Here is a 12,837-nt window from a genome sequence, read left to right on the forward strand (position 1 = left end):
GGAGGGGGATCAAGAGGTGAGACAGAAAGGGGCAACTACTGTGTGTAGACTTGAGTGCATTCAAGGGGACAGATGGCATTGACTTGCTGCATTAACACGTTAAAAGTTTCACATAAAACATGCCCGAACCTCCTCAATCTTAAACCCCGGAGCCTTCACATTCCCACTTGCTGCTCTTTGGCTGTTCCTCACTATCCTTTTCTTTTGATTTCCAGAGCAAAGGAAGAAATATTCAAATTCCAACTTCATCATGGACGACGAGTCGCAGTACTACGTCAATGTAAGTCATCCTCATCATCTGATTTCATTTTCCTTGTCTTGCGAACATTGAAAGCTCCTCTTCCTCAGAGGCCTCGTTACTCAGGTCAACATACCCCCTCCCTTCTCCTCACCCTCCTCCATTAAAAACAACTGTCTGCCGCCTCCTGCTGGGTGACAGGGCAATCGACAGCGTTGGCCTCCGACTCCCTCCCTCCACCATGTGCTCGGTGACACAGGACAGATGCAGAGCTGCCTCCGGGAGTTAGCCCTGCTGCTCTGGAAGAACAAGACTGGGAGATCCTCACAAAGCCTCAGTTCGCCTCCGACTTCACTCCAGTCCTAGTTCATCCACTGCCAAGACCCTCACCCGTGCCCCTTGACTCGAACGTTCCTCCGCACTCACTGCTGTCTCACATTCGCCGTAGACCTGAGGTCATTCCAAAACTCCGAAGCCCATGGATTAACTCGCATCGAGTCCTGTTCCCCGTTCACCTCCCCCCCATGTTCCCTATTAACCTAGATTGGCATCTGGTCAAGTGATATATTGATTTTAAGATGATCATTTCTGTTTTTAATTCTGATCACCCGTCTTGTCTCCTCCTATCGCTGTAGTCCCTCCACATCCCTATCCTCCCTCTAATTCTGGCCTCTTGAACATTCATGGTCTTAATTTCTCCATTGTTGGTGACTTTGGCTTCAGTCAGTTGGATGTTAAGGACTTGAATTCCCTCTGGGTACCTATCCACTATGTCAATAAATAAAAGCCTACCTCCTGGTCTATGTTTCTGGCCACATAACCTAATGCCTCCTCATGTGGCTCCAGGTCATGTCCTGTCTTTTGCTCTTGTGAAGCACCCTGGAACATTTTATTCCGTTAAAGGTGTTAGGTAAAAACAGGTTGTTGTTGCCTAAGTTGAAACTTTGTACATGGAGGGGGTTGGGACTTTAAACCTAATGAAGGGGCTTTAAAGGGACAACATGGCGACTACCCCACTAAGGACCCTTTAGCAGTGAGGAAATGTTCACAGGTGAATATTTTCAGAGATTTCGCTGTAAAAGGTGAAATAACTCCACAGCGGCCAGTATCCCATGGCAGAGACACCGTTTATTTACATGTGGAGAGCCCCTGACACAGAACTAACTCCTACAGAACCAGCTCTCAGATACTCCTGTTCGTATCTGTCAGCCAGGGCTCCCTGATTGGACCAGATGAACAGCCCCAATCAGGGAACTCATATTCTAGGAGGTCCATCCAGCTGACCTTGTTACAATCACTAGAGAAGGCAGATGGGGAAGGAATGCTCCCTTGACCCCCACAGCCCTCATGGTTGATGCTCTCCAGCTGCCTGATTCCCTGACTCTTGGGGGGGCTGTAACCTTTGGGTTTTAGCAAGTGTCAATGGAAGCAAGACCAGTGCCACCAATGAGGCCTGGTGATGTAGGCTTTAGGGCCAATCTTGATTTGTCAGGTCACTCTAAAAAGGCCTGGGTTAATGGCTGATCAACACCCACAATTCATATTGATGGCACAATATGTTGGCGCACCTTTATCAGTCCCACAGTGGAGGATGGAACTGGACACTCATAGCTCTCTCGATTAATAGGTTTATTTACAGCATGCAGCATTACAAATACCATTTTCCAATCAGTTAGCAGTCTCTGTTTATGTTGCCTTAAATTATCCAATTGAACCACATTAAAACGTCACAGCCCCTTAAAGTCACTGTAGTTTGCTGAGGAGGTGATGGCCTAATGGTATTATTGCTAGGCTATTAATCCAGAGACCCCCTCAGGTCATGTTCCGGGGACCCAGGTTCAAATCCTGCCAGGGCAGATAGTGGAACTTGAATTCAGTAAAAATCTGGAATAAAGAGTTCAATGATGACTATGAATCGATTGTTGGAAAAGCCCATTGGGTTCACTAATAAACCTGATTTGGTAACTCGGCACCAGCAGCAGACTCGTAATTGCCCCCTAGATGGGCAAAGCTGAGAGGGCAGGTCCTTTGTGGTCATCTCAGCCACTACAGAAATGTGTTGAAAATCACTCTGCATTGCAAACCAGCAATGCAACCCAACTGAGCTAACCATCTCCACATTTAAGTAATACAAGTCAAAACTCAAGGAAAATATGCTCATTTAAGTCAATGTCTTGTTTAGCACTGGCGCCTCACACAGCCAGAGATCCGGGTTCGATTCCACCCTCGGGTGACTGTCCATGTGGAGTTTGCGTGGGTTTCCTCCGGGTGCTCCGGTTTCCTCCCACAGTCCAAACACGTACAGGTTAGGGTGGATTGGCCGTGCTGAATTGCCCCATAGTGTCCAAGGATGTGCAGGCTAGGTGGGTTAGCCATGGGAAATGCAGGGTCACAGGGATAGGTGGGGTGGGGGATGTGGGCCTGGGTGGGGTGCCCTTTGGACGGTTGGTGCAGACTCGATGGGCTGGATGGCCTCTGTGATTCTGGGGAACTGATAATGCAATCCAGCCCCTGTAGTGCCCACCAGCCTTGGAAGTCCTTAGACCCCCCGTGCTCTCTCTCTAGGGACACAGCGGCTTGGCTATAACAACAGTTAGGGATAATGAGTGGGCCTGGACCTGTTAATGATCACCTTCACCAGGCACATAAGGAGGTCCATGGCTCTGCCTTCCCCTGTCCATCCCAAGTGCCCAAAGATCAGGAGCATAGGACTGCAGTGCTTAGCCCCTTCAGTATCTCTTTATGCCCTTTTGAATAATCAAATTAAACCAAAATACAATCAGCTTTAAAGGTGGCAGCTCCTGAAGCTTTGTGAGGCAATCAGACTCTCAATTTCCACATTTTAATTCAACATTAGATTTGGGAACTCAAGAGGCATTGGAGCCCCTGCGATGCCCATCAGTCACGGAAATAAACCCTCTTTGTGCTATTTGATTAATCGCATCAAATTGAATTAAATAAACAACTGACAGGCCATTAAAAAGGCCCTGCCCTAAAAGAAAATCCCAAAAGGAAACTTGCAAATCAAAATTTGGATACACAGACTGATAATGAATGCCAGCCCCTGCACCGCCCTCTGTCATGAAGCAAGCATCTCTTTATACAATTTCGGGAACAAAAATATTCTTCGCTCAAAAGCCAACCAGTGTAAATGTCGATCACAGAAGACTGTGGTGGCCAAGTCACTGAAAATATTCACAAACCAGACAGATAAAGTTTTAAATTTAAACCGCATCAAGGGGTTTGAAGAGAATGCGAGAATATGACATTAAGGATAGTATTGAAAGGTTCGAAGGGCTGAATGGCCTACTCCTGCTGCATGTTATGTTTCTAAGAAAATAAGCAATGAAGCCACTTCAACCAAAATTAACATTCCCTCTAAAGGACACTGCAACAAAGGGCAAAACCCCAACTGAAGCTTCTATCTTGTCAGTCAAAACATGGCTTTGAGAATGGTTTTGCGCCCTAGTCCCTGCTGTGTTTGCAGAAGGAGTCTTTCTTCATTGGGGCTCTTAATTCTTAATTAAGCAATGTCCTCTAACTGTTTCAATCATAAAACTAACATAAAATGAACAACACTTACCCCTGGACCGAGAGACCCAGGTTCAAGTCCCACCTGCTCCTGAGGTGTGTAATAACATCTCTGAACAGATTGATTAGAAAAATAGGTTAAATAGAAATTAAAGGATAAATATAGGGGGCCCTCTTGTGGAGCAGTGGTATTGTCCTTACCCCTGGACCAGGAGGCCTGGGTTCAAGCCCCACCTGCTCCAGAGGTGTATAATAAAATCAATGAACAGGTTGACTAGGAAAATAGAGATAGTAAGAACTGCCAATGCTGGAGCCAGGGATAACACAGCATGAAGAAGGGTCCTGACCCAAAACATCAGCTTTCCTGCTCCTCTGATGCTGCCTGGCCTGCTGTGTTCCCCCAGCTCCACACTGTGTTATCTCTGATTAGGAAAATAGGCTGAATTTCTGTTTGAAAGAAACAATACTGACATTTCACTTTACTTCACAATATTGCAATATTCCCCCTTGTTCCTGCAATGCTAATTTCTCTTCCATTCCTATTTTCTCCCTTTCTCTTACTCCCTGCCTCTTGTTACTTTGGTCCCGTCAGCACCTGACCACCTTCCCATTGGGTCCTGGGGAGGAGACACAAACTGTGGAGGAGTCTATCAAAAAGATGAAGACCCTGGACAGCAAAGGAAGGATCTGGACCCAGGAAATGCTGCTGCAGGTCAACAATTCGGCCGTCAGCTTGGTGGACATTGAATCCAAGGTACGCCACGAGTTACCATTCCTCATGGGACGCGAGCATCGCTGATTTGCTGTGGAGAAGGTTGTGGTGAGCCGCTCCTTTGAACACAATTCAATGGCCATTTCAGAGGGTCTGTAAAGTCTAGAACATAAAAACCAGGAGCAGGAGCGGGCCACTCTGCCCCTCAAGCCTGCTCTGACATTCAACATGATCCTGGCTGATCTTATCTCAGCCTCAATTCCACTTTCCGACCTGCTCTCCCTAACCCTTCAACCCATCAGTAATTAACAGTCTGTCCCTCTCCTCCTTAAATTTATTCGATGTCCCAGCATCCATCACAGTCTGGAGAGTGCATTTCAAAGATTCACGGCCCTCCAAGAGACCTAATTCCTCCTCGTCTCCATTTAAAATGAGACACGTGTTGAGGCAGACCAGCTATACTTCCTTGAAAGACATTATTGAATGAGAAAGGCCTTTTGCAACAAGCCAGCATTTGCATGATCTGAGCTGTATGTTCCACATTTTGATTGAATTAACTACGTTGACGTTCTCAAGCTGCGGTGGTGGGGTTTGAACCCACATCTTTCGAGCATCAGCCCAGGCCTCTGGTTGACTACTCCATCACTATAACCATGATACAGCCACTGGCACTGCCTAGAGATCACCCAAGGCAGAGATTCACAGACTGTGGGTCACAATTCCCTGTGAGGTCGCAGAACGTGTGACTGGGGGCATGGTCTCTGAGGCAGATAATGGGAACTCTGGAGTAAAGACTCAGATTTGATCAGCTGCAAGGTCCCTTTAAGCAGGTGTGTCTTTTTGGCCCGCGTACACAGTGCAATCCCATGAGCTGTGACAAGATTGGAGCCTGCTCTCTGAACCCTCACCCCACTTAAACACACAGCCGACAGGGTTGGGCCAAGTGTGAAAACCCCATTTAAACGCACATCTGGGGTTGAGCAGGGTGCAGGCTCAAACAACAAGTGATACTGACAGGCAGAAACAGAAAGTGCTGGCAGCATCTGTGGTGAGAGAGAAAAACACAAGAAAGTTAACATTTCAAGACCAGTGACCAGTTCTGAAGAAGGGCTCAAGGTGGAAACTCCGTTTTTCCCTCTCTCTCTCTGCTGCCAGACCCACTGCGTTTCTCCAGCAATTTCTGTCCTTGTTTTGGAACTCTGATGTCTACTGTTCTTTGCTTTAAGATCATAGAATCCCTACAGTGTGGAAACAGGCCCTTCGGTCCAACAAGTCCACACCGACCTTCAGAGCATCCCACCCAGACCCATCCCCCTAACCTACACATCCCTGAACACTATGTGCAATTTATCATGGCCAATCCACCTAACCTGCACATCTTTGGACTGTGGGAGGAAACTGGAGCACCCGGAGGAAACCCACACAGTCAGTCACCTGAGGGTGGAATCGAACCCAGGTCCCTGGTGCTGTGAGGCAGCAGTGCTAACCACTGAGCCACTTTAAGGTGAGAGATACTGGCAGGCACTGAAAGGAAAACAGTTTGGGAAGCAGAGAAGGGGCTAGAGCAGGGCCATTCCACTAAGGTTGAGAATTAGATTTCCACACAAATGTGGGCCAGATGGACCTTTCTGTCTCCATGACGTATGAGAAGTTGTCTTCTGATTTGGTGCTTTTCCCACTCAGGATGAACTGGAGACTTACCCGCTGGATGCGATCAAGCACTGTGACTCACTGCTGGACAGCTGGAGGTTTAACTCAATCCTTATCCTCGTGTGCAAGGAAGCTCACCAGGCGAATCCCGATATCCACTTCTTCCAGTGCTCCGAGGTCGGGGTGAGTGTAGGAGCCAAGGTGGGGAAAGCACCAGCCTCATTTCTCTCCGGCCCCCTCACAATTTGGGGAGGGGGGGTGGTGGGCACCTTCGACGGGGTATTCCGGTTTGCCAGCCTCTGCACTGCCCTGCCCCAGCTTCGCATCTATCACCCCACCCTGGCTACAATCATGATCATGACTGTATTGCTCTGTGTTTGGTTACACTTGCCCTGTTGGCTGACCTACACTCACTGTGCTCGATTGGTTAAGCCTGGGTGTGGACTCAGAGCAAAGCAGATACGCCGTAGAAAGGGCTGGAAGCCGGAGCTGAGCACGGAGCAGACATTTTAAAGCATTGTGCATAAAAATAAAAATTGTTGCACGCGTAAAGCCATCTCTCTGTGGCTCCAAAACATATGAAAATTAAAATAGACATTTAATGCCACAGAAAGGGAAAGGGAAGTTCATGTTAACCTGGGCACTCCATTTACCCTTCTCAAGATGGTTGTCAAGGTAACATTGGCATCAGCAGGCAGTCCAAATTATTGGGAGGAGATCAACCACCAGGAAACGAGAAGCTCTTAAAAGAATGCATTTTCCATAAATGTTGATACACCATGGCACCATACATTGGTCAGTGAGTCATGTATCTTTCCTGGGCTGAACTGATTTTCTGCTCGACCGTAAAATGCTGCAGCAGAAAAGGAGGCTGTTTGTTTCATCACGCAAGTGCTATCAAAAGACTTAGTCTCAATTTCCCCTGTTCTCTGCCCATTGTCGCAATGCCATGTACTCCACAAAGAGCTGAAGGAGGCAGTCTGTAAGACCATGCCAGCTTTGACAGAGTTTGAACCCCATGTTGTCAGTTCCAATCCAGTACTCACCAGCCACCCACACCATTGGAATTGCTGTGGCAACTTGTATGTTTTTACCTGCATGTGGTAGCCTGGAGCTATACATGGTGATGACAGAGGCTCTCACATTCTCTCGCCCACACAACTGAGCAGGAATCTCTTGCTGTCTGCCATTGGTGTGTATCATGAGGATTTACCAGTCAATTTGCAAAGTATTAGGCCTTGTTTGACTGTAAGGTCCTGGACTGGGTCTTGAACCCAATTCTTCTGCCTCCGAGGCAGGGACACCTTCAGAGCCTTCCATTTAGTCCCAGATTTTATTGAATTCAAATTTCATTATCTACCAGAATGGGATTTGAACTCAAATCTCCAGAAAAATTGGATAGGGATTCAGCTTTAGCGATGTTACCATTATGCCACTATATCCCCTATACATGTTTTAATCAAATCGCCTCTGAGAATCTCTACAGTGCAGAAAGAGGCCAGTCAGCCCATCGCATCAGCACCGATCCGCTGCAGAGCATCCCACCCTGACCCAGCTCCCCACCCTATCCCTGTAACTCTTATTTTACCATGGCTAATCCAACTGACATGCAACCCCGGGACCATTTAGCATGGCCAATCCACCTAACCTGCACATCTTTGGGCTGTGGGAGGAAACCGGAGCACCCGGTAGAAACTACACAGACACGGGGAGAATGTATAAACTCCACACAAACAATCGTCTAAGGATGGATTCGAACCTGGATCCCGTGACGATGCAGTGATAAGCATGAAGCCACCATGCTGCCCTTAGTCTCTAAGCTCCAATGCAAACCAGCTCCAAGCCCAGTCTGTCTAACCTTTCTTCATAAGACTACTCCAGGAATTAGTCAAGGAAACCTTCCCTGAACTGCTTCCAAAGCATTTACACCCTGTTCTTTAATAAGGAGCTATACTGTCCACAGTAATCCAATTACTTCTCTTCACTGTATAGATAAAAGCTCTAGTAGTGAGGCCAACACCAGGCATATAATACTCAACAGCAAACAGCTTTCAATCAAGAGAACAGGCAGCATATTTGAAAACTGACATGCAGTGTACCTGAGAGGAACAAATTGTTCCATTTTCCTTTGCATTGTAGAAACAATCAGTGTAGAATTATGGCAGAGATGAAATGACTATTGTTTATGATCAGCGAAAACACCAGAAGCCAGCAGGGTCAGCGATTAGGCTGACTGCCCACTAAGTATTGATGAGGCATTATCTTGCTGTGTTTTATTTCTGCAGGCTGACCTGATTAAGAGCGACATCAACAGCGCGATCACGGACCTGAAGAGTGGAGGACGGAGTGAGAGGCCGAATGCTCTCAGGTGAGTGCCTGGAAAGAAGGAGCGAGTCAAACACAAAACTGGACTTTATTGGCCTCAGTGTCTCCAGTGGCTAAAATGTTGCCCAATTACATGTGCTGGTTTCCATTGTAACACACCCCTGGCTGACCTCCCACTTAGCCCACTCTGGGAACTCGGGCATATCTGGAAATCGATTGGTCCCATTCTGTGCCCTGAGATTTACATTGGCTTTGAGTTGGGCGACAGCTGTAATGTCGCCATTTTCTTTCCAAGTTCCTCCATGGCCTGGTTCGCTCTCTGACCTCTAACCTCTGACCCTCTGAGGGATGATGACCTGTGAGGAGGATGTAGAGATGTGAATGGAGCACTGCAGATGAATTATAATGTGGATAAATGTGAGGTTATCCACTCTGGGAGCAAAAACAGGAAAGTATATTATTATCAGAACGGTGATGGATTGGGAAAGGGGTGGAGGGGGAGTGGGTGGGGTGTTGGTGGGTAGTGGTGCAACGAGACCTGGTGTCCTTGCACACCAGTCGCTGAAAGTAAGCATTGCAGGAGCAGCAGATGGTGAAGAAGGCAAATGGTATGTTGGCCTTCATCATGAGACGATTTGCGTACAGGAGCAGGGATATCTTGCTGCTATTGTACAGGAGCCTTGGTGAGACCACACCTGGAGTACTGTGTGCAGTTTTGGCCTCCTTATCTGAGGAAGGATGTTCTGACTTTGGAGGGAGTGCAATGAAAGTTTAACAGACTGGGATGGCAGGACTAACATATGAAGAGAGACTGGATCAGTGCAGATGATATTCACTGGAATTTAGAAGAATGAAGGATAACTCATGAAGGATGTAAAATTCTAACAAGAATAGAGAAGGTAAACACAGGCACTATAGGATGTACCTGATGACCAGGGAGTGCAGAACCAGGAGTTACAGTTTAAGGATACAGGGCAGGCCATTTAAGATTGAGCTGAGGAGAAAAGTCTTCACCCAGAGAGTGGTGAGCCTGTGGAACTCTCTGCCACAGAAAGCAATTGAGGCTAAAACATCTAATGTTTTCAAGGAGGAGTTAGATATACTTTTTAAGGCCAGAGAGACCAAAGAGTATGGGGGAGAAAGTGGGAACAGGGGACTGATTTGGATGATCAGCCATGGTCATACTGAATGGCAGGGCAATGTTCCCATTGACAGGGAGATTGGCAACCGTTCATGGGATGAGGGCATCGCTGGCTAGGCCAGCATTTATTGCCCATCCCTAATTGCCCAGAGGGCAGTTTGAGAGTCAGCCATATTGCTGTGGGTCTGGAGTCACATGTAGGCCAGACCAGGTAAGAAGGGCAGTTTCCTTCCCATAAAGAGGATTAGTGAATCGGATGGGTTTTTCCCCCAACAATCGGCAATGGATTCATGGTCATCATTAGCCTCTTAATCACAGATTTTCATTCAATTCAAATTCTACCATCTGCCCTGGCAGGATTTGAACCTGGGTCCCCAGCACATTACCTGGTTTTCTGGATTAAACAGCGACAATACCACTAGGCTGTCACCTCCCCAAGATTGTAGAGAATTGGCAAGAAAGGGACAGAGGTGGAATTATGAGAATCCTTTTTAAACGTTGGTCTGTTATGATGATTTGGAACGTACTGCTTGAAAGGGGATGGAAGCAGATTGAATAGAAACTTAACAAAATGAATTGGTTAATGCTTGAAATGGTTGCAAGTTGCTGGACTGTAGGAGAATGGGAGTAATTGGATTTTGCTTTTGAAGAACTGGCATTAGTGAGATGGGATGAATGGCGTTCTGTTGTACTGTTAGTATCTGAGAATGTGATCCATTCATGGTATTCCTCATTTGTAGACTTAACCAGGAGAAAATGAATGAACAAAGGACATCCCCACCTTCCCCACCCCTGAACAGGGCTCCTAAAGCACCAGCGAACTACAACTCCAGCATAGTGCAAGAGGCAGTACCATTACCTCCGCCATATACAGCCACGACTCCAATGGCCAGCACAGGTGAGAAACAAAACTCAAATTCTTTTCTGTTTACTCCAGCAGTGTCCCTTAATCAGCCTCTCATCTTGTGCCCTCTCTGAATCTGAATTAATCTTTTGTCCAGAGACAGTAGGAACTGCCGATGCTGGAGTCTCAGATAACAAAGTGTAGAGCTGGATAAACACAGCAGGCCAGGCAGTATCAGAGGAGCAGGAAGGCTGACGTTTCGGGTCTGGGCCCTTTCTCAGAAATGGAGAAGAAGGGTCCAGACCCGAAATGTCAGCTTTCCTGTTCCTCTGATGCTGCCTGGCCTGCCGTGTTCCTCCAGCTCTACACCTTGTTATTGCACCAAGTCCAGCTATTTTTAATTTCTTGTTCCCGTTTACAAATCTCTCCTTGTCTCTGTAACTTCCTCGACCTACAATTCCTAGCAGACCATCCATGATTCCCCCAGTTGGAGCCCCCTGTCCATCCCCCGGTTTATAAACGTTCTACAATCAATGGTTAGGCCATCAAGTTTTCAGCTGATAGTCTTTGCAGGCCACTCACAGAATCTCTACGGTGCGGAATCAGGCCATTCAACCCATCAGGTCCACACCAGCCCTCTAAAGAACATCACACCCAGACATATCCCATCCCCAGTAACCCTACATTTCCCATGGTTAATCCACTTAGCCTACATGTGCTTGTACTGTGGGAACACCCAGAGGAAACTCGCCCCGATACAAGGAGAACGAGCAAACTCCACAAAGACAGATCCTTTTCTCGACTATAGGTTTATTCACCAAATGCAACGTTACCAAATTTCTACCAATCTCTGACTGCCTCAGAAGTCTGTCTTTATATTTTCTTTTCATTTCAACATCTTACACACAACTGAAGGTGTTTTTATTTTCCCATCACTAAATCACCCATGGTATTTTTTTTTTCACTAATTTAACCCCAACAGTAAATTACCCACGTCCTCACATTGACTAATTTACAGGCAAAGCTGGTTATGGGCAACATAGGTCATCAAAGTGAGGGAGAGGAGGGGGCTAAATGAACATGAACTGGAGGAATAAAGCACTCTTGCCCCTGTGGTGCCCACCTCTCTCTAAATGTATGGGTGCATACCGCTCCAGGGATACCCGAGCACTGTTGTAGCTGTGCAGAGGGGGAGGCAGCTGGCACCTATGACCCCCTCCGTTGTCCACTGCTAGGGCCTGTTAATAGCCAACCTGGGCAGAGCCAGGAATGGACACAAAGAGGTCAGATTCTCTTTACATGGGCTCAAAGTATCTAATTAAACAATGCCATCTACCTAGCAATACAGTTAACATACCAATGTGCTAGAAAAGTTCATGTAGGGTCCTCTTGTGGCACAGTGGTAGCGTCCCTACCCCTGGACCAAAAGGCCCAGGTTCAAGTGCCATCTGCTCCAGATATGTAATTACATTTCTGAACAGATTGATTCATAAAATAGGTTAAACTTAAAAAAAAATGTTCAAGTTAGGGCCTTCTTGTGATGCTGTGGACCAAGAGGCCCAGGTTCAAATCCCACTTGCTTCAGAGGTGTGTAATGGTATCTCCGAGCAGGTTGACTAGGAAAATGGGTAAAATAACAAAAAAGGTCAAATTAGGGCCCTGTTGTGATACAGTGGTAGTGTCCCTGCCCTGGAACAGGGAGGCCTGTGTTCAAGTCCCACCTGCTCCAGAGGTGTATATTAACATTTCTGAACAGGTTGATTCTAAAAATAGGTTAATAAAAGGCAAGTTTGACTTGTTGTACAGGAGACAGTCCTACAGAGAAGTGACTTCCCAAGATAACACTCGTGTTGTAAATTTCTGGGACTCTGAATTCTCCTGAGAAGCTAATTTAACATCAAGCGAGTAAATGATTCTCAGTCACTCAACCGCCAGAGAAATCGTTCAGTTTGTACAATGAGAATCGTGAACTATACATTATTAAAGCACAAAGTTATTTCCGATGTGGCCACTTTGTAAATGCACACAGCCATGTCACTGCAGGGAGCTCATTAAGTGTGTCACAGTCAAGAATACACTTGGTTCCATATGCCTGAAACAAGAGACAACAAGGTGCAGGGCTGGATGAACACAGCAGGCCAAGCAGCATCATAGGAGCAGAGAGGCTGACGTTTCGGGCTTAGACCCTTCATCAGAAAAGGGGGAGGGGAAGGGGGTTTTGAAATAAATAGGGAGAGAGTGGGAGGCGGATAGAAGAGGGATAGAGGAGAGGATAGGTGGAGAGGAAACAAACAGGTCGAAGAGGCGGGGATGGAGCCAGGAAAGGTGAGTGTAGGTAGGGAGTTAGGAAGGGGATAGGTCAGTCCAGGGAGGACGGACAGGTCAAGGGGGCGGGA

At 47.0% G+C, this 12,837-nt stretch overlaps 1 protein-coding gene across 1 annotated transcript in view; it reads left to right on the forward strand.

The window, feature by feature from the left end:
- The first annotated feature begins 200 nt into the window (after window positions 1-200).
- Window positions 201-12,837, forward strand: part of LOC109918430 (epidermal growth factor receptor kinase substrate 8-like protein 1) — a 48,637-nt gene continuing 36,000 nt past the window's right edge. The window contains exons 1-5 of the mRNA XM_048617368.1: window positions 201-280; window positions 4,362-4,523; window positions 6,165-6,314; window positions 8,417-8,499; window positions 10,338-10,495. Of these exons, the coding sequence (XP_048473325.1) occupies window positions 251-280; window positions 4,362-4,523; window positions 6,165-6,314; window positions 8,417-8,499; window positions 10,338-10,495 (583 nt within the window). The 5' untranslated portion in view covers window positions 201-250. The remainder of the gene's footprint in view (window positions 281-4,361; window positions 4,524-6,164; window positions 6,315-8,416; window positions 8,500-10,337; window positions 10,496-12,837) is intronic.

Source organism: Rhincodon typus, chromosome 37 (assembly GCF_021869965.1).
Source record: "Rhincodon typus isolate 14 chromosome 37, sRhiTyp1.1, whole genome shotgun sequence".
Taxonomy (NCBI): domain Eukaryota; kingdom Metazoa; phylum Chordata; class Chondrichthyes; order Orectolobiformes; family Rhincodontidae; genus Rhincodon; species Rhincodon typus.